Genomic DNA, 22,265 nt, shown 5'->3' with positions numbered 1-22,265 from the left:
CTCATATGCCGCTATGTTCTGAGCTTATTGGTTTGCTCTTATTTTAAATTAAACTTGCTGGTTTCAAATATTGAAATGACATCTTTGTCTGTGTCTGTACTTTGGTTTAGCAAAATATTACAGTCTGACGCTTTCTGCTTAATAATTTAAGGGAGGCATTCTGTCGGCCCTCACTGGGTGCTGATAACTTATGACTCAACCAACGCAGACCTTAAACTCCTGACATTTTAATATTGTGTGGCGGGAGCGGCCGCCCCTGTGCTTGGAATCTCAGTGGAGAAAAATCCATGTGGTACCCCAGAAGGGAGTTTTAATAATTCACCTTTGCTGCTTGGCACAATGACTTGATAGAGCGGGGGAGGGAGGCTGGTTCTTCTTGGATAAGTGGGAGCAGCCCTGGTCTGGGCTCTGATGGCCCCCACGGGCACCCACTCCATCCAGACTTTCCTGTCCCCTGAATCTTTAAAAACTCCAATTCCTGATCCCTTGGTGATAGACTGTCCAGCCTGGATTGTGGGGGGCTGCCTATGGGGGCTGCCTATGGGGGCTGCCTATGGATTGTGGGTGGCTGCCTATGGGGGCTGCCTATGGATTGAACTCTCCGTTTCTTAGTTTCCCAAGTGAAACTAGCTTGGGCTTAGTCAGACAGACTGAGTTCAAATCCCACTTTGGTCACTAGGTAATTCTAGATAGTAAACTGAAAAGTAATTCTAACTGGTGAAACGGGTACGATCATGACCATCTTCACACAGCTCTTGATGGTCTTAAAGGTGATTGATGTGGTTTCCCTCACATTCCTAGGGTTTTGGGAGGAGCAGGGGAGAAAGTGGAAATGGGTGTGCTTTGGAAAGTTTACTCCGTTCCAGATGTGCCTGGGTTCAGAACTCTGGCAGGAGTGTTCTTTGGAGAAGACCCGGGGCAATGACTCCATAAGGAAGTGGGTCAGCCCCACCCACTTTCCTGGTCTGCCCAGTGGAGAACAGGGAATCTGCTGCAGCAACCTAGAGGGTGTTCTCTGTCCTCCGAACTCTCCATACTACACAGCAAGAATGGGGCTCCAGGAAGCTCACAACAACAAAGGTTGTAGGGCAGAGATCTGTACACAGGCCCCCTCTCTCTGGCCTGAGGAAAGGTCCTTCCTGTCCTGCGTGTATCCACCAGTGTGGTGGTGTGTTAGTTATCTCTTGCTGTGTAACAAATTATTTCACAATTTAGCAGCTTAAAAAAGCACCCACTTTTTAATCTCACAGTGTCTGTAGGTCAGGAGTCCAGGTACTTAGCTGGGTCTTCTGCTCAGGGTCTGTCATAATAATCAAGGCACTGGCTGGGACTGTGGTCTCATCTGAAGATTCATCCAGGGGAATGAGCTTTCAAGTTCACTCGTGGTTGTTGCTGCTGCTGCTGCTAAGTCGCTTCAGTTGTGTCCGACTCTGTGTGACCCCGTCCCTGGGATTCTCCAGGCAAGAACACTGGGGTGGGTTGCCATTTCCTTCTCCAATGCATGAAAGTGAAAAGTGAAAGTGAAGTTGCTCAGTCGTGTCCGACTCTTAATGACCCCATGGACTGCAGCCTACCAGGCTCCTCTGCCCATGGGATTTTCCAGGCAAGAGTACTGAAGTGGGTTGCCATTGCCTTCTCTGCATGTGGTTGTTGGTGGGATTCAATTCCTTGTGGGCTGCTGGACTGAGGGCCTCCATTCTCCACTGAAGGATGGCCAAAGCCTGCCTTCAGTTCCATGCCTCCATGGCTTTCTCCACTAGAGCAGCTTGCTTCCTTGAAGCCACCAAGGGAGAATGTCTGCTAGCAAGCAGGAAGTCACAGTCTTTTATAAAATGTGACACATCTAATCACAGATGTGACATTCCATCACTTTTGCTGTATTTTCTTCCTTGGGAGCAAGTCTCTAGGTCCAGCTCATACTCAAGGAAGTGGGTGGGGGGTGGGGCTACACAGGGTGCAGAGGATCATTGCACGCCTGTGTGCTCAGTTGCTTCAGTCTGTTCAGCGCTTTGTGACCCCAGGGACTGCAGCCCACCAAGCTCCTCTGTCTGTGGGATCCTCCAGTCAAAAATACTGGAGTGGGTTGCCATGCTCTCCTCCAGGGGATCTTCCCAACCCAGAATTGAACCTGCATCTCCTGAGACTTCTGCCCTGGCAGGCAGGTGGATTCTTTACCCACTGAGTTACCTGGGAAGCCAGAGGATCACTGGGACAATCTTAAGAAGCTTCCTACTTCTTGTGAGTTGTCAGCCTCCGGAATAGCATCTCAGGCCCCAGGTGTCCAACAGCTTAGCTGCCCCCAGAGACAGTGACTCACCTCTATCCCCAGGAGGCCCAGCACCTCTGTTCCTTGCATCACCTCACACCAGGGAAGGACACAGATGTCCCAGCACCTTTCATTTCATCTTCACAGCACCTCCAGGAGGCTGGAACTCAGCATTAGTCCCATTTTGCAGAGGAGAGGGTTATGCCCAGAGAGGGCAGGCTTGCAAAGCACTTGTCTGTTACTCCAGGGCCTCTCTTCTCTCGGAGGAGACAAGGGTCATTCCTTCCTGTGGCAGCCTCCCCACAGCAGTGGGACTGAGGGCCTTAGCCCCTTGCCCGCTCTGCTCAGGCCAGGTGGAGCTGGTGTCTTTGAGGTGGCCTGGGCAGAGGCCACCTCAGCAGTTTCTCACCTGTGAACAGGGCTGAAGGAGACTCTCCTGTGGGTTGGGGCACAGGATGGAGACCAAAATTCATGCCTCCTCCACCTGGCTCTGCCACCAACTCACAGTATGTCCCTGGGCAGGCCTTCTTCCCCTCTCTGGGGTTTTGCCATTTATGTTTCCAGGGTTGCTGGCTGCTTGATGCCCAAGCTATACCATGCATGGAGACCAGACCCCTGGTGGAAAGCAGTTGGGGTGAGGCCAAGACCAGGAGAGAGACACCACCCCATTGATGTTGCTGTGTCCTTCTTTCGTCTCCCGGGGTCAGGAGAAGTAGAGATCCCAGGTGAAAGCATTTGTGGCCTCCAACCCTCCACACTTGGTCAGGTGGACGATCCCATCCCTGACTCTTCCCAGGCAGAGCTCAACTAGGAGACAGAGGGGACTTTTGAAATAGGCCTAAAGCCTGGAGGCCAGTGAGCCTGTCCCAGCTTCAGACCTGAGAGGACCCTGGTCAATTATGTCCTTTTATCAGTGGTTGGGGGATGGGGGTATGAATGCACCAAGAAGCATCCATTAATAATTCTTTGCTGACACTGAGATATTCAGCTGATACTTTCTGAGTAGAAAAGTCTGGGGCCCAGCAGAGGCTGCCTGCAACCTGGGATGGGACATCAGGGCTGAACCTCATCTCTTTGCCTGTTGACCAGAGGCAATCTCTTGCAGGCGGCCATTCTCATGCCAGCCAGAAGCTGCTCCCCAGTTTCCAGGCATCCCGGCAGGGCTTAGGGCTCCCAAGGAGCAGAGGACAGTAGGCAGGGCTAACTTGGGCACAGGTCCCGCTTAGTACTCAGCGCAATTACAGAGTATGATGTTTTGACCTGCCTTTTTTCCCCTTAGGATGTTTTCACACTACTCTTTGATCCTCAGAATGCTTTATCAGATCAGTGCTAAAATATGCGTTTTACACAAGAATAACATCTCATTAGTATTATTGAAAATGTAAAGAAAAAAATAATCCAGGAAAAAACCTAAATTGGTTGAAATAATTAACACAAAGCAAAACTGGCAACAGTTAAGACTGCACCTGGCAAAATATGTTATTGACTAAAAATTGACAGAAGAACCAAATCTTCCTGATAGAATTTAGACCTGCCAAAGTTGGCTCAGGAAATATTTTCTGGTATAAGTAATTACTACAAAAAAAAAAAATCCCCGGCAACAATGAAAGTTCTAATTTGAAAGATTTGATGTGAGCCCCAAACTGATCATGAGCCACATAGTCACTTAAGAATTTAAGAATAATTTATCCCAATGAGAATAATTCCAATATAATAAAATGGAGGAGAAAGAAATGGTTTAACACTAATGAATAGAAAATTGATCAAGGCAATTTTGATTGAGTCAAATCAAACTGACTTAATGAAGCTCATTAAGAACTACTTTCTTGATGAACTATCATCAAAATATAATGCTTATTAACATATAGCTGTTAGGGGCTAGCCCCTAGTAGTAGATGCTTAGTAAATATTTGTTGCATGACCTGTGGATGAATGAGTTAGCAGGTAAAGGAAGGCAGGCGATGAGCAGACAGAATGAAAAATTCCTTTATCCCAGAGAGAGGGCAGATTTTCATTTTATTAAGATCATTTGGGCTACTCTGGAATGTTTTCCAAAACCACCAACCAATCCTCCACTTCTCAGTGGTCACCTACTGGGTGTCCTACAAATTTAACTCAATTCTGACATCTACCTACCCAGAGGTGATGTCAGATCCCACAGGTCCAGGGCTCATTCCCACAAGACTGCCTTCACTTCAGAAGCCAATCTCAAGTCCAGGTGTCACCTGTACTTCAGACCAACATGCTAACAATCAGGGTTCCCTACACTCCTCCTCTGCTGCTGCTAAGTCACTTCAGTTGTGTCCAACTCTGTGCGACCCCATAGATGGCAGCCCACCAGGCTCCCCCGTCCCTGGGATTCTCCAGGCAAGAACACTGGAGTGGGTTGCCATTTCCTTCTCCAACACCCCTCCTCAGGTGAGATGATCTCCTAGAATGGCTCACAAAGCTCAGGAAAGCATTTCCTTACATTTACCAGTTTGCTCTAAGGAGATGATAAAGGATACAGATGAGCAGGTGGATGAAGAAGCACATAGGGTGAGGTCTGTAGGGTCCCAAGCATAGCAGCTTTCATCCAGCTTCAGCATCAGTCCTTCCAATGAATATTCAGGACTGATTTCCTGAATATTGGCATGCATCACCCTCCTAATATGTGAACATGTTCACCAACCCAGAGCTCATCAAATCTTGTTCAGGACTCTATATAGAGCTTCATCACTAGCCACCTCCCAGCCTTTCCTGGAGGTCAGTGGGTGAGGCAGAAAGTTCTGACCATCTAATCATAAGGTCTTTCTGGTGACCATCCCCAGCCTGAGGCTATCTAGGGGCCCCACCCTAAGTCACCTCATTAGTATAAACTCAGAGGTACTCAGTAGGGACTCCTTATGCATAACAAAAGATACTCCCATCACTCAGGAAATTGCAAGGTTTATAGGAGTTCAGTGCCAGGAACCTGAGACAAAGACAAAGATATATTACTGTTATATCTACTCAGTTCTTTCAGTTCACTCAGTCGTGTCAGACTCTGAGACTCTGTGGACTGCAGCACATCAGGCTTCCCTGCTCATCACCAACTCCCAGAGCCTGCTCAAACTCATGTCCATTGAGTTGGTGATGCCATCCAACCATTTCATCCTCTGTTCTCCCCTTCTCCTTCCTTCAATCTTTCCCAGCAACAGGATCTTTTCCAATAAGTCTGTTCTTCACATCAGGTGGCCAAAGTATTGGAGCTTCAGCTTCAGCATCAGTCCTTCCAATGAATATTCAGGACTGATTTCCTTTAGGATTGACTGGTTTGATCTCCTTGCAGTCCAAGGGACTCTCAAGAGTTCTCCAACACCACAGTTCAAAAGCATCAATTCTTTGGCACTTAGCCTTTTTTATGTTCCAACTCTCACATCCATACATGACTACTAGAAAAACCATAGCTTTGACTAGATGGACCTTTGTCAGCAAAGTGATGTCTCTGCTTTTTAATGTGCTGTCTGGGTTGGTCATAGCTTTTCTTCCAAGGACCATCTGCAGTAATTTTTCAGCCCAAGAAAATAGTCTGTCACTGTTTCCACTGTTTCCCCATCTATTTGCCATGAAATGATGGGACAGAATGCCGTGATCTTAGTTTTTTGAATGTTGAGTTTTAAGCCAGCTTTTTCACTCTCTTTCACTTTCATCGGGAGACTCTTTAGTTCCTCTTCACTTTCTGCCATAAGGGTGGTGTCATCTGCATATGCGAGGTTATTGATATTTCTCCCAGCAATCTTGATTCCAGCTTGTGCTTCATCCAGCCTGGCATTTCTCATGATATACTCTGTATATAAGTTAAATAAACAGGGTGGCAATATACGGCCTTGACGTACTCCTTCCCCAATTTGGAGGATATTTGGAGGGGATAAAACTAGGGGCAGGAAAAAAACCAGCCATGAGGTAGGAGGGAAGTGTTCTTTGTTTTGAATTTTATAGGATGACCACTCCCTAACCCCTCCAGCCGTAGACAGCCCTCTGCTCCTTCCTGCAGTTCCCTTCCTTCCAAGAGTCATCCTGGGCCTGTGGGTGGGTGGGGTGGAGATCGGGGACTAGATGGTTAGACTGGAGGCAGTTGAAGTCCTGGAAAGAAATGGTGGAGGGAGTGGCTAGAACTGTGGCCTTGGGAATGTGAAGGAATCTCTGTAGTCTCCTGGTGGTCAAGATCTTGCCTAGAACATTTCTACTACCAGTAGCAAGGCTTGAGTTTCCAGAGTTGAGCCCCAGGGAAGGCAGACAGAGTCCTCAACTGCAAGCCTGTCCTTATCCACTTTTGTCCTGGAGGCTCCTGCTGACCCTGCCCAGCTTTGGCCTGAGGCTTCCTGCTCTCTGTGCTCTCTTCTGTGGCTGCTCCATGATTGGACCAAGCTTCTGGCTTTCCAGGCTTCAAAGGAGTGAGCTGAAGCCCTTGGCCTGAGGCAGGTGGGAGCACACCAGGGCAGGGGAGCAGCAAGTCCAGCCCAACCAGCTACCCACGTCCCAGCTCCCAGAATCTCATTTGATCCTTCTGTAAAGTGTTTCATGGCCTCCACAGCTCTGGGCCTGTTTCCTCTCTCAGACTGGCTTCCATGAAAGCTCCTGGACTTCCCTGGTGATCTAGTGCTTAAGAATTCACCTGCTAATGCAGGGGACACGGGTTTAATCACTGATTCAGGAAGATCCCACATGCCGTAGGGCAGCCAAGCCCGTGCTCCACACCTACTGAGCTTGGGCTCCCTAGAGCCCGTGCTCTGCACAAGAGAAGCCACCGCAGTGAGAAGCCTGTGCATCACAACTAGAGCGTAGCCCTTCACTTGCCACAACTAGAGAAAACCCAAGTGCAGCAATGAAGTGCAGCCAAATAAAATAAAATTTAAAAAAACTCCTGATTCTGGGAAACAGCCAAGTCCCTCTACCCTTATCCATGTCTAATACGGCCCACCTCCTGATTATATGAGAGTATGACTGGCCTGAGAAGATCAGAACCTGTGTCTGAGGGCACTTCCATGGTGAGCCCAGCGTAAGGCCCTGGCTCTGCAGTGAGCTGTCCCTCAGGGCCTCTGTGCAGCACGGCTCCTGCCTGGCTGCCCAGGGCCTAGCCACCCAGACCATTCCACCCTGGCTGCAGTCTTCTCCCTATGGTCCACTTTCCAGATGCTCTGCCTTCCCTTCCAGGGTAAAGGCTTCAGATTCCCTCCCCCAAGAAGAGAGAAACCCCAAGAGCATCAGTCCAGGCCCCAGATTCAGGGGCGGCTAGGTGCACCCTGCCACAGTGGGCCTGGCTCCCTCTGCTGACCACGTGCTTCATCTTCTTGAGTCACCTTCTCAGATTAGCCACAAAGGGTGCTGCCCTGGCCTGGGCACTGTACTCTCTCCCTCCAGCAGTTTTCATTTGACCCCAAGGCAGCCTAGTCGCCTTCCTTCCTGGCCTTTGTGGCCTGGATCTGAGCTTGTACACCCCGCCTAGGGGAGACTCAGGCCCTGAGATAGGGTAGCACTCCTTACTGAACCTTGGCTGGGGACCTGGAGGACCTCACTCTGATCCTAGTCATAGTGCCTGTGCTGTAACTTGTGATACCTGATGTAGGACAAGCTCAGGGTCTGGAAAAGGGACCCCCCTCCATGAGTATGTTGTTTGTAGGTGGGATGATAGCCTCAAAGGATGGAGAAATTTCAACAGAGAGCTCTAGGGAGACAAAACGCAAGTGTAGGAGTGGACACACTCAGGGAGTCAGAGGAGAGTGACACTGCCTAGGGAGCAGGGCTGGAAAGAGAGGGCACAATCAGATTTCTGGATGGGGGTACTGAGGAGGGGGCCGGTAGGGTGGGGAGGGTGATCTGAAGCCCTTCCCTATGGAGTAGCTGTTATGAGACAGGGTGATCCCGGCTGAGGGCTGGCTGTTAGACCTCCCAGGACCCCTCTCCTGACCCCAGAATTTACTTTTGTGAACTGTTTTCTCTTGTTCTCAAAGGAATATTTGTTTTGTTGTTTGTTTTGCTTTCCTTTATAACAGCTTTACAGAGAATAATTTGAATGCCACAAAATTAACCTTTTAAAAATGTGCATTTCAGTGTATTTAGAGTGATGCAGCCATCACCATTATCTAATTCAAGAACATTTTCATCACCCGAAAAAGAAACTCCATATCCATTAGCAGTCACTCCCCATTCCCCTCCTCTCTGGCAACCACTGATTTACTTTCTGTCTCTATGGATTTGCCTATTCTGGATATTTCATACAAATGGAATCAGACAAGTTGTGGTCTTTGTGGCTGACTTCTTTCCTATCATAGTGTTTCCAAGGTTCATCATGTTGTAGCATGTCTCAATACTTCATTTCTTTTCATTGCCAAATAATATTCCATTATCTGTGTATATCACATTTTATTTATCCATACATCAGTTGATGGGCATTGGAATTGTTTTTACTTTTTAGCTATTGTGAATTATGCTACCATGAACATTCATATACAAGCTTCTGTGTGGACATATGTTTTCATTTTTCTTGGGTATATATTTAGGAGTAGAATTGCTGAGTCATATGGTAATTCTATGTTTAGGGATATTTGTTTTTGACTTTAAATAAACAGTACAAGAATGTTGAGAAGATAAACCATCCTTGGCTGTCTGAGTTTTTGGAAAGGAGGTTGCCTGCAGCCTGGTCCTCTGGGCACCCAAGGTTCAGCAGGACCTTGGGTCAGTCCTTTTCAACTGCTGGCTTCAGTTTTCTGATCAGTGAAGTGGAATTTCTTATGGCTCTTTGCTCACTTCAAGAGCTGTTGTTAGTAATTACTACTTACATAGCGTGTCCAGGATTGCAGAACACTCCTCTTACTTTAGCTGCTTTGCTCCTTTGGCCCTGCAGTTTGGGTATTATTACTCGAGTTCTGCTGATGGGAATGCTGAAGCTCAGAGAGGCTGAAGGACTTGACTGAGTTTACATTGTGGATTCATGGCAAAACCTGAACTTGAACCCAGACTCATCAGGGTCCAGGTCCCTGGCCTGAACTCCTGTCTCGCCTGTGTCTCTGGGCACAGCAGGGTGTTATGCGAGGGAGATCCCTGTCTGAGCAGCCATCACGATCCCGTCCCCATCCTGCGTGCTGGGAAGTCAGGCCCACGTGGCAAGACGTGGGCTCTAAGGCAAAATGCTACTCTAGGATTTGTCAAGAGTCTACTCTTTAGCTGTGTGACTTTGGATAAATTACTCCACCTCTCTGAGCCTCAATTTCCCCATCCACCAAACTGAAGCAGTAACTACTACTCAGAGCACTAGAAGGAGAATGTGGTAAGATGTATACGAAATGCCAAGCACGACGTGAGGCAGGTGCTAGAACACTTGAGCAGGGCTTGGGGAGGGTGCGGAGTGCTGTGGGACCTGTGAGGAGAAATGGGTGGATTCTGGGCTGCTCAGAGCCGGTGTTGGAGAGGAGACATCGCTTGGGCTGGCCAGGAAGCTGAGAGGAGGTGGGCTCTGCCAGCGTTCTCCAGCCTGGGGCTGCCAGAAAGCAGGAGGGGTTTCCAGGGGTCTCACCAAAACCTCCCGTCTCCAGGAGAGCTTGTAGATAGGCCCTGCTGCACCCTCAGCCCTCACCCCCAGCCTCGCCCATAATGCCTGAGACGGGGGCTTGCATGACTGCCTTAGTTAGCCTGAATGGTAATAAAACACTTTAAATTTATTGTGACATTTGGATTTAATTAAAAAGTACACACTTAGGGAAGTAGAACATAATGGGGAGAGAGGCAGGGTGGCTTTTCCCCTCCTTTCTTCCCCAAACTAATTAGCGTTGTATTTTAAATTGTTTATGTGCCGCTAATCATTGTAATAAATCATTTATACTGAAAAAGACACAGTCGGCTGTGCCCGCCGCGCGGGTTCCGCTCGCCAGGCTCTATCGCGAACAAATTGATCTGGAAGTGAATTTATTAACCACTGGGGAAGAAATCATTAGTGCTTTCTCTAAACATTCCCCAGGTACGCTTTATTGCCGCAGTTTATGCTGTAACTAAAAGGAGCATTACCCAGGCCCATGTTGTAATTTCCTCACAGAGCAGGCAGCCCACTCCCAAGACAGAGGGTGGGAGGGGTTGGGGCATTCCTGCCTCCTCGCCTGCAAGTGGTCTGGTGACCCCAGCCCTTCTGCAGGGCTGCTCATTCCAGAAGGGGGCTGCCCTCCTGGTGCCTCTCAGTGGAAGAGTGGCTCACAGTCGCTCGTGTTTATGTCTCTTTCAGTGTGGCTTCCAGTTGAGGGCTTAGCCTCAGGTTTGGAAAACTGAGGGGCAGGGGCGGTGAGTCACTGAGGTCAGACAGGCTTGTCGTGGACCAGCTTCCCCACCCAGAGATGGAAGGCATCAGTGGTGGGATGATCGTCTGCTTGGAGGAACGAATATGCCTGAGCAGGGCCCCAGGCAGAGCAGGGGCTCCTAGGAGCCTACTCTGCCTGCAAGTATCCCCAAGGCCCTTATCCTGCAGGCCCAGGGGCCTCCTCCTAAGTTTGGCTGGAGCAGTCTGTTCTGCTTGGCTTCCAGCTGTGGCCCGCTGCCCCCTGAGTCCCATCCCCTTCCAGTGCAGGGCCAGGATGGTGCTCAGCATGCCCCACACGGCCTGACGGGTGGCAGGCAGGGTGACTGTCAGCTCCCTGGCTGCAGACCCCATGCCTCAGTGCAGCCTGCCTCCACCCTGGCCTTCCCAGCAGTCCAGCTTCCTAGTCACGCTTACTCTCCCTTTGCACTGGGAGGCTTCAGACTACTCTTGCTTCCCAGGGCCTGCACACCCAGGCCCGCACAGCAGGCTTCCTCCCACCAGGTTTCTGGAAGGGAAATTCACTTCTAAACCAACACCTTCTCCCTGGGAACCCATGGCTGGTCTGAGATACAAATGTCTGAGATACAAATTCCTGCCTGTCTGACTCCACTGCTCGTGTTCTTAGCAGTTTCCTCCACTGGGACCCCACGAGCCTCCTCAACCAGGTTAGGGGTTTGTGGGGATCTGGCTCACGTGGGCCTTGCCTTCAGTTCTTTTCACTGAGGTCTACAAAGGAGGGAGGAGCAGCCCCCTAGGCCTCAACAGAAGGCCCCAGGATGGCACCTCAGCCAGGCACCCCAGGAGCCGTGCTGGGGCTACTGGCACCTAAGAGGCTTCTCCCACTTCTGGGGTCTCCCTCCCAGCCTCCTCACCCTCTCCTCCCTCACCCAGCCCGGGGGCTAGCAGATGGGCCCTGGCTGCTCTAGGAAGCAAGCAGGACCCAGCAGCTGGCTAGGCCAAGCCTGCCTGGAGGGTCCCCTCGTGGCATCTAGAGAACGCATTTAAAAGTTTGAATTCAAAATTGATTTTGAAGGGCCCTAATCTCCGATCCCCTGGCGCTCACGGTGTGCCTGCAGCTCCTGCCAGACTCTCGTTTTCTGGTTCAGCGCGTTGGTGCTCGCGTCTCTGATGCTGTGAAATTGAGACTCGTCTGAGAGTCCGTGCCCTCCTCCTCCTCTGTGGAGATTGCAGGCCCCTTGGGAGCCCTGTTTCATTAGATGGGTGACGCGGGCTTTGCCGGTGCCCAGGGAGCAGCTGAGTTGCCTTCTGGGGAATTCAGCTTCCAGACGTTTCTCCGCTAGTACCCACAATTATGCAGCTCCAAGCAGCATCCTGCCAAGTGACTGGGGGCTGGCTGCAACAGACCAGGATGGGATGGGGCTTGAGGGAGCTGCAGATAGAGAGAGGCTTGGACCTGGGGGTTTTCTGTAGCAAACTTCAGGGGCTTTTTCCTTCTGCTTCCCCCCAGAGGTTCAGACTAGGCAGGGAGGGAGCAGTGGTTATATCTTTAAGCTCAAAGGACCCTCGAGAGGGCAGCTGTGGGATTGTGTGCCAGGGGAGGGGTGCCCTGGCCGCAAACACAAAGGGAAAGACTGAACTGCCAAGATTACACAGATGCCTGAGCTCCAGGCCTCCACCCCAGCACAAGAGTTGGGAGGGAGTATTTACTCAAGAGGCCTGCAATGCAGGAGACCCAGGTTCAAGCCCTGGGTTGGGGAAGATCCCCTGGAGAAGAGAGTGGCAACCCATTCCAGTATTCTTGCCTGAAGAATTCCATGGACTGAGGAGCCAGGTCCGTGGGGTCACAAAGAGTCAGACATGACTGAGCTACTGATACTTTCACTTTCAGATGCACTGAGGAGGGGAGGGGGCTTCATTCCTCATGGGTCTGCAGGGCTGAAGGACAGGATTGGTGCCCCTTTATCTAAAAGGTAGAGGGTTTATATTGGGTTGGCCAAAAAGTTCGTTCGATTTTTCCTTACGATTATACGGGAAAACCCAAAGGAACTTTTTTGGCCAATCCAGTGTTTGCACAAGAGCAGTCATTTCTCAGCTAGAGCCCTGGGGTGGACCTATTCAAATTCCAGAGAGTGGCAGGGCAGGCACTGCTGCAGTTGCATCTGTGCTTGTTTCTTTGAGCTACATAGCTCCAGGTGTGTGATTCAGCACCAAGCCTGATGAAAACACCCATCTCTGGGGAGCCTGCCTATCTGCATCAGCCCACTTGGCCTAGCAGACTCTGGTCAGTAATATCTGCATAGATTCTGTTCAGTCTCTTCATTCATTAACTGAACTGATGGTTAAAAAGTGATCACTGTGGGGTTCAGTGCTGGAGACACAGTGGTGAATAAGACAGAACCCCCAGGTCTTCATGGCACTTACATTCTTATGATAAGAGACCAAACATTTTTCTTAGGTAAAATCACTAAAAAGTAAAAACAATTACAAATTGTGGTGAAAACTCAGAAGGAAATGACCAAGGAGTCATTTAAATAAGGAAATCAAGAGATCAAGGCTGGCCTCTCTAAGCAGATAACATTTAAGCTGAAGCCAAAAGATGAGAAGGAGTCAACCAACCTCATAAAGAAGCGTGAAGGGTGTTCTGGCAAGGGAGAAACAGCAGGTACAAAGGCCCTGAGGCAGGAGGGAGAGCTGGACTCTGGCTAGAGCTCGATGGGGGTGGAGGGGCAGAGACCAGACCACACAAGGATATCATGGGTTTGATGAAAAGTGTGGGTGATATTCCCAGCCCCCTGGAAGCTGAGGAAGGGTTTCAAGCTGAGCAGAGACCTGACCTACTTTGTTCTGAAAGATTTCTCCAGCTGCTATTTGAAGTTGGGTTATAGATACGAACAGAAGCAGCAGCTGGTGGGGGGCTTTAGCTAGTAGTGTGGTGAAAGATGGTGGTGGTTCTGGAAGTGGAACAAAGTAGGTGAGATGGGATACAGACCAAGCAGGGGAGAGGAATGAGGATGATGGAAGATCTGAGGATGACTCTGAGTTTATACCCCGAGCACCAGGATGGATGATGGTGTTAGGACTGTGAACGGAAGCCTGGGTAAGGATACAGGTTTGAGGGAGGAGACCTAGAGCCCTATTTTGGATCTGTTGCTTCCTAGATGTATCTGGAGCTTCCCAAAGATGAGAAGAGAAGGCCTTCACCCATGCTGGAGGGGCACGCACTGCAGATAAGTACGCAGTTAACTTAGGCATCATTCCCCATGCAGCTTCTGATGTTTCAAAGTGCCCCTAGATTCTGTCTGCAGCTGCTCCCATGTCTCTCGGTGCTCCCCTTCAAGTTCTCTACTGGGTTCCCTAAAGCTGTTGCCTGACAGCAGGCTATGCTGGGTCCGGCTTCCCTCTGTAGCGAGGACCCATGTGGTGTTATCTCCCTCCGCTGGAAGGTCCCCGTGGGCTCAGGCTTCCAGACGCACCATACCTCAGGAGGTTTGCCTCCACCAGAACCCACTGCAGAAGTGCCAGCTGCTTTCGGATTCCGGCACAGAAAGTGGCTCCCTTGGGGGACCCTGGGGACCAGGGGCCCATCCTGCCCTGGTGCGTCCCTGCAGGGCGTGTTTCAGAGCCGCCTTCTTTTGGCCAGGCCCAGATCGGGTCCAAGCAGAAGTTCACTTTCCCTGTTGCTTAGGAAAAAAATGATGCGATGCTGCCTCTGGAAAGAGCAGGGAGGGGGTGGGGCACTTCCTGGCCAGCAGCCTGTGTCCAAAGCCCTGCTCCGCCGCTCACAGGTCGCCTTGGGCAGGATTGTGATTTCCCTGACCTTGGGGTCATGAGCAGGATGAGCGTTAAGGAGTCTAAAGCATTTGGCTGTAGTAGGCATTCATTGTGGAGTGTTATCATGAGGTCAAACGCACCCACCGCGGCTGCAGATGTTTGGGACAGGACTGGACAGTGCTTTCCTTCAGCCTCTACTGTGGTGGACTGTGGAGACCCAGAGGCACTTGGCACTTTAGAGAAGGCAAGTGTTGCTGGACCCCTTTAAATTTCTTACCTAGGCCCCTCTCCAGGCCCCGCTTCCCCAATCCTCTCATTCACACGAAGCTCCTGGCTATTGACTGAGGCTCCCCCAACCATTGTAGCTCTGGGTCCGGAGCTGCCAGCTGTCTGTCCTCTCACAGTTCAGCCCTCCCCAGTGAAGCTTCTTTGTCTTTCTTAAGGCCGCAGGGCAAACATCTCATCCCTGCCTCCACACAGCCTTTCTGCTCCCTTTCCAGCCACTGAATCATCTCTGTCCTTAGATTCCAGTCCACATCCCCTTGCTGGCCCGGCCAGAAGCCCTGTCTAGACCCTATAGCAGCCACAGCTTCTGAAGGACCAACAGCTGAGAAGCCTGTGACACGCCAGAGCCTGGGCACAGTGCCCTGCCCGTCACTCCTCCTGCTCTTAGTCCAGACCCTGCTCTAAGCTTGCCCCCAGAGTCCCACCGTAGAGTTACCCCTGTTCAGGCTGCACAGGAGAACCCAGAAGCTGCTCCAGCAAGCCTTCTTCACCTGGGCTGTTCAGGGAGGCCATGGGGTGTGTGCAGGGGTGAGAACTTGATCCTGGGAATCTGGCAGGCTGGGGCTCCTATCCTTGCCCTCCCACCTTCCAGCTGTTTGACCTTGGGTAACAGCCTGAACCTCTCTGGGCCTGTTGAGTGAGTTAATCATTTAGTGCCTCGGGGTAAAAATGAGGATTCACTGAGACAACAGAGGTAGTGAATGGTGGGTAAATGGTGGGTTTTATGAAAAGACATATAAAGTCCCAACTGAGGGGCCTTCTTAGTTTTTTGTTGTTGCTCAGGTATAATGTATATGCAGTAAAAGGCCCAAGTCTCAGCTGTTCAGTGACGTTTTCCATATGTGTGCTCCCATTCACACACCACCAGGATCAAGATAAAGGACATTTTCAGGCCCTCAGCAGGCTTCCTCACGTCTCCTGACAGGTGATGATACACGCCATCATTCTGACGTTGATCACCATGGGTCGGCTTTCTGTTTGGGAAGTTCATACAAATAGAATGACGCAGTGTGCCTTTCTGTCTCGCTTCTTTTGTGCCACATTATACTGTCTGATTCATCCATGTTGTTGTGTATACTGGTGATCCATTCCTTGTCATGGTTGTGTACTATTCCATTGTATAATCATAGCATAATTTAGTATCCATTTTACTGTTGATGGACATCTGTGCAGTCTCCAGTTTGGAGCTATTGAGAACTGCTGGGAACATCCTTGTGCGTCTCTTTTGGTAGACATAAACTCTCACTCTTTGGGTGCATACTTAGGAAGAGAATTGTTGGGTCGTCAGATGTACGTAAGTTTTCTTAGCTGACTTTTTTAAAGCTACTTTGTTAAATGTTGTTATAAGCATTTCATGTCCATTATCTAATTTGATACTCTAAATAATCCTTAAAGTAGGCTGTCCTCATTTAGCAGGTGAATATATTGAGCCTGGGCTGGGGAGTGATGGAGTCAGCTGAGTCCGTCTCTCTGTGTGGACCACTGTCAGGGTCTACATGGCCTTCCTCTCCTCCAGAGTCAAAGGGGCCAGTCCCCCCACTGCACTGTCTGGCATCCCAGGAGCCGAGCCCCCACCACGGGGAGTTGGAGGTCACGGGAGCCCCACATCCCTCCCTCATCGAACCCAGTGCGCAGCCGCCTGCCTGTAAGGGGGTGTGCGCACAGAGGTGGTGATGAGCGTGCTCTAGGTGGCTGTAGCCGCGTGCTTCAACAGTTGTTCTCATTGGTTTTTGAGTCCAAATGAGTAGGAAATGCTATTAGTTCAGGCCTCGCCTGGCGCATGGCAAGGCCCTGGGATAGGAGTGCAGTCAGACGAGAAATTGTGGAGATAAAACTGGTGTGAAATGGAGGCCTTCGCACAAGGCTGGATGTGTCCGTGTGAAATGAAGTTACTTCTGAGAAAACGAGATTTAAAGAGATTCTGCAGAATTAGATTACACTTTCAAATTTCCTTATTAAACGGGATTGATGCTGAGGAGGGGCTGCTGGCTGGCTGTGTTTGGGATCCTACGTTGCAGTTCCAGGTCCAGGTGCGGACGCTGCTGGGTACAGGCACCTTGCAGGTGGCGGGGACCCAGACCCTAGCCTCTGGCAGCTGACGTGGGTATGATGATTGTAGACTGATCTCTTCTGGATAATGTCAGCCGCTTCACATGGGTCCGTGTGGGCAAAACCTCAGGGCTCGTGCACCTCCATTTCCTGGGGAATGTGGTATTGAGAACCGAGCACTAGGCTTCTTACTTGTGGGTTTTGTTCAAATCAGAGCTTGATTTTGAGCTACAGTCCACTTTTTGGATATGTTGTGGGTTTTTTTTAAAATAATTTTATTTATCTGTGGCTGCGCTGGGTCTTCATTGGTGCACGAGGGCTTTCTGTAGTTGTGGAGTGTGGGGCTACTCTTGCGGGCCCTGGGGCATGCGGAGTTTAGTAGTTGTGGCACACGGGCGTAGTTGCTCCACAGCGTGGAATCTTCCTGGTCCAGGGATTGAACCCATGTCCTCTGCACTGGCAGGTGGATTCTTATCCACTGCACCACCTGGGAAGTCCTGATATGTTGTTTTGTAAAAAGACAGTCAACAATCATATGACCACTCGAGCGTATGTGTGTATATTTACGTGACACCCGTGCGTGCACGTGCTTGGATGCAGGGGTATGTCTTTTCATGTGATTTACTGAGCACCTACCAATGCTCGCACTGTGCCAGAGCCTGGAATAACGTTCTGGGGAGAATAAGCAGATGTGGCCCAGCCTCTTATGGACCTAGTTTGCAAGTGTGCGATTACATGTGCATGTGGAAGTCTGTGTGCAGCTATGTATGTTTGCAGGTGTGACCTGCATCTGCGTACCTTCTGTGTCTCCTGACCTCTGTGATGTCTGCCTCCTGGGTCTGCTAGCAGCTCTAGGTGAGCCATGCCCAGCCCAGCATCAGAGCAGATGAATCCTGAAGACAGGCTGCTGAGCTTCAAATCCCAGCTCTGTATGACCTACGACAAGTCACAACCTTTCCAGTGCCTCAGTTTTCCCATTGTTAAAATGAAAATTGCTTTCATCTTCACAGGCATTTGCTAGTTTCTGTGAGGAGAGGTGCATTTAATGCCAGGTGTTATCCTACATGTGCCTGAGGACATCCTGGAAGTACATGCTAGAGTCATTCCCACCGCACAGGTGGGGAGACCAACAGGCCTTGAGAGACGCAATGACTTATCCAGGATCAAGACCAGGGCTTGCACAGGAGACCAGATGGGTGCTGGTCCATGAAGCCCCCGCTCCGTCGGTCTGCTGCAGGAGCGGGTGCCCCACACCACCAACAGAGCCGAGGACAAGTTCAAGGGAGGCAAAGGTGTCAACAGTGGACAGGAATGGGGTCCACGTGGTGTGTGAAAAATAATAAAATGAAAATAATCAGGGTACCGTCCCATAAGGCAGTTGGGAGGCGAGCACTGCTAAGTATTCAATCATAGATATCTCCCTCCAGAATACCCTTAGCCCCCAGGAGAGTCCAGCCCTGGCTCCCTGCTGGCCCCTCGGGTGAGAAAGGGAGGCCTAGCTCTGTGCTGGGCAGCTGTGTTGTGCTGTGTGAACCTGGTTTTGAAACAGTACCGAGGCATATGGGGCGATGACGAGAAATCCCAAGCCCACACCTGCCTGTGTCCCAGGCCTCCCAGGGCAGCCAGCGGGACCTGCCCTGAGCTGTCACCCCTTGAGCTGCCACAGCCCCCATCTGCTCCCGACTGGTCCCTGAAGCTGCCTGTCAGATGGATGCGGCTGACCTTCTCCTATACACGTTTGCAGTGGCCACTAGACAATCCTTTGGGTAAGGCTCAACTCTAGTCAGCGCCTGTATGACTTTAACCATGGTGGCACGTTCAAATCAAGTGATCCTCCTCAAAATGTGTCCATCACGGGTTGCAGGGCCCTGAGATGGAGCTGTGACTAATGTCATTCTTCCCCACGTGCTGAATGGGCTGACACTAATCAGGGCTAGCTCTGGACTGCCAGGTTCGGTTAGTCCAGAGCACTTCACGTGGATTAGCTCCTGGATTCCTCACCGAAGCTATAGGGGGGCTTTTCTCATATTCGTTTTATAACAAAGAACCGCAGAGCAGTTAAGGTCATATAGTCAAAGGTGTCAGATAAAACCAAATTGAAGGAAACTCCATAATAACTGGCCTGTACTCTTCAAAGATGCTAGTGTCTTGAAACACAAAGAAGGGCTTAGGAATTCTTTCAGATTCAAGTAGACTGAACTTGACGACTGAATGAAATGCATGATCCAGACTTTTATTTTCCTGTAAAAGATATTATTGGGGGAACTGATGAAATCTGAATGGATGGATAATAGTATTAGATCAGTGGTAATTTTCTGGCTTTGATCATTGTACTGGAGTCACGTGAGAGACTGTCCTTTCTATTAGGAAATCACACCAAAGTGTTAAGGGGTGCAGGGGCTTCATTACTGAAACCAACTCTCCCCTGAGTCAGGAAAAGAATTATAGGAAGGGAAGGAGGGAAGGAGGTAGCTGCATAGATAAACAGGGAAGGATAAAGTAAATATGGTTTAAAAAGTTCATATTTAGAGGTTTGGTGTAAAGAACATACAGGAATTCTTTCTGTTCTTGCAAAACCTGGAAGTTTGAAGTGTTGACAAAATAAAAAGTTAAAGAGCAAGAAAACAAGTGTCAGAACAGGGAAGACTTCCCAGGGTGCATGTTGACAATAGGCTCCTATTTGTCAGTCGCAGCCAGTGGCCAGACTCTGGGCTGGGGCTTCCTATGAAGAACCTTATTCAGTCCTCACCACAACCTGGTGGAAGGAAACTGGTATGGCCCCATTTCACAGATGACAGTTGGAAAGGTAAAGGGATTTGCACCAGGCCCTCCAGTGACTTAGGACAGTTCCCAGACTGGAAAGTAGGCTTTCTCAGTTCAGGGTCTAGGCTCTTAGCCTCAGCTCCACTGCTGACTCTGACGTTTGGGAAAGAGTGGGGTGGGCAGGACCAGGCATTGTTCTTCCTGGGGCAATAGTGAAAGGAAGGCTCTGGGCCAGAAGCAGACGAACTCCATTTGCAGGATGGAAAGGGAATGTTATTCCTGAATTCTGCAGGGAGCGGAACCAGCAGAGCCAGGCAGTGGGGGGGCCTCAAATACCAGGTGGAGTTCTGGGTGGTGGCCACAGTGGCTTCCAGCAGGGGAGCCACAGAGCATAATGTGGAGTGACCCGGGGCTGAATGGGGATGCCATTCTGGGGAGGTGGACCGGCCCTTGAGATCACTAGGAGCGGAGAGAGTGCTCCACAGCTGGGCTTAGCCTGCTCTCCAAACTAGAGGCATGGGTGGGCCCAGGAGCCGGTGGCCTTGGCACTTTGGAAAAGTCCGATCTGAGGGGCAGGCTGGCCGGGGGTAGGTGGCAAGAGTTGCTGAGGACTTGGGTGTGGCCTGGCAGACCACTCCGTGGGGTGCGGGAAGAGCTGAATGACCTCTGGCAGTCCCTTCTGGTCACCCGGACTGTCTGGCTTTTCCCCAGATTAAAGAGCTGAGGGTTAGTGTCTGGCAGCCGAATGAGTCAGACTGGGAGCCAGCCTTCTTCCTGCATCGGCCCGCCCAGGGATTCAGCCTGACCAGCGTAGGGATAGGGTGAGGGTTGGGCTCATCTCCCGTCAAATATCTCCCTGCACACCCCAAGATTTAGGGGAACACTCGAGCTGAGTGAATTAGTTTATTTTATTGGGTCCTATGTGTATGTGTGTGTGTGTATGTGTCTGAGCGTGAGCCTGCACGCACACGCAGGGGCAAACACCATCCATTGTAAAATATCAGTGTTTTCATGGGTGAGTAGTAATTACTGGGTAATGCTTTAAAACCTTTCCTGAAGGAGCGCAAAGCTGTTTTTTTCTAAAGTCAGGAGTACATTAAAAGGATTACCATGTAGATTTGATTTTTAGATAACACTAAAATGGATCCCAAATGGACTTCAGCAAAAGGATGCTATCTCCTTAATGGAAAGTGCATGGCCTGAGGCTCAGCTCCCAGAGCCGGGCAGGGGAGGGAAGGAGGGAGAGGAGAGGTGGCTGCAGGGCCGACTGGCAGGCTGGAAGGGGGCTGGGGAGGCAGGACAGGGATGAACAGCCTGGACCCTCTGGGGAGCATCTTGCTCCATCTGGGGAAAAAGGGACCATAGATGTTCTCCTTAAAGCCCTTTCACCTTGCCAGGGGTGTTTTCAAGTCTCCTGGACCAGCCCAGGGAGAGCAAATAGCGTGAGTGCTTCCTAAAGAAGGGAGGGGTGAGTCAGACTTCTCCCAGGACCTCAGACTTTCTAGGCAAAGAAAGCGCAAAGTCCCCAGATGCTCTGGGACCTCCTCGGCCAGGCTGACCCTAATGTTCCGTGTCTCAGTGGACGTCAGACACTAACAGGAGCTACATGTCTTCTTTAGAGTTCTCCAGGGCCCAGAAAGCAGTGTCCAGATAAGCAGCCTGCCTGGAGTGGGGTGTTCAGGCCTTCCAGAGCCCCCACCTTATGCCAGGCTGGGGACCTGGGGCAGCATGTGGGTTCACTCCCCATAACCTCCCTGGGTCCTCTAGGTGCCCCGTCCCAGCATCGATAGAATTACCAGCTACCATGTGGTCTATAGCACTGCAGGCTTAGCCTCTCCAGGAGTCAAGCCAGATGGAATATGGAACAGGACAGACACTCCTAGTGCTGGGATCCCCCTTCATTTGGGGGTATAATTTACTGGGCCAGATATATCCCCTGAGTAAGGAAGTTCCAGCCACCCCCAAACCCCACAGCAGTGAAAGCACAAGTGTAGAGCCCCAGGAGGGCCCAGCATGTCTGGGAAGGGAGCCAGGCCTGCTGCCAGCCCAGGGGAACGAAGGGGAAATCAGCCTTAGGGAGACTGGATAGAGACTTCGCCTGGGGTTTTCCAAGCTGGAATTTATATGCATAGCTATGCTGGCTGGCTCTCCCTCCACAGGCCCCAGGGACAGTTTTGCCCCCGGGAGCCCCCAGACCTTCCCACGCCCAGCTCTTTGAATCCCTCCCGCACTTGCTCCCTGTAGGCCAGGCCTTGGAAGGGCCCCCTGGGCCCCCCTTAGCTCACGGACATGTCTGCTCCCCAGCCAGCCTCTCTGGGCTCCTCAGAGTTCTGTGACCGGGCTGGCCCCTGTCAGCGGAGACGCAGGCAGGCCTGAGGATGCAGCCAACCTGAGCCCCATCACTCTCTCAGACCAATTAACCTTTAGAGCTGCATTAAGGAAATGAGGCAACGGACTTCCCAGCTAACAGATGGGCCCTGCGGGGACTGGGGGAGGGAGGAGCCCAGCACAGGAAGCCTGGTCGGCCTCCACACTGCCCTCGCCTGTCTAGCTGATCCTGGGTTCTCCAGGGCTGCCCCCTCTCCCAGAGGAGGCAGCGGGGCGAGAAGAGCACAGGAGGGACGCAGGACCCCTGGGGCCAACTTGATGCGGGGCTTACGTGAGCCGTTTGACCTATCTGGGTCTCAGTTTCCCCACCTGTGGAATGAGAGCATTTGCCTGTAAGAACTCCGGGGGCCCGTCTGACTGGACCTCTGTGGACTCTGAGACTGAAGTCCTTTGGAAGCTACTTCTCTCCTGAAGCATGAGGAAGGGTCACCTTTGGAGGAAGGAAGGGAATGGTTGGTGGCCGGGGAGGGGGGGGGT

The 22,265-nt window shown here is 50.9% G+C and overlaps 1 protein-coding gene across 2 annotated transcripts in view; it reads left to right on the top strand.

Annotated features, from left to right (window-relative positions):
• Positions 1-22,265, top strand: part of LMO1 (LIM domain only 1 (rhombotin 1)) — a 35,978-nt gene that overhangs the window by 7,379 nt on the left and 6,334 nt on the right. Inside the window, exon 1 of one of the 2 annotated variants that reach the window (XM_010829297.1) lies at positions 13,521-13,763. The exons of the other annotated variant lie outside the window; for it this stretch is intronic. Coding sequence (XP_010827599.1) covers positions 13,691-13,763 — 73 coding nt within the window. The 5' untranslated portion in view covers positions 13,521-13,690. Of the gene's footprint in view, positions 1-13,520; positions 13,764-22,265 lie in introns of those variants that run through there. 2 annotated transcript variants of the gene reach the window in all.

This window comes from Bison bison, unplaced genomic scaffold (assembly GCF_000754665.1).
Source record: "Bison bison bison isolate TAMUID 2011002044 unplaced genomic scaffold, Bison_UMD1.0 scf7180017864503, whole genome shotgun sequence".
NCBI lineage: Eukaryota > Metazoa > Chordata > Mammalia > Artiodactyla > Bovidae > Bison > Bison bison.
Note: the sequence above shows the minus strand (reverse complement) of the source record. Positions and strands in the feature narration are given on the sequence as shown.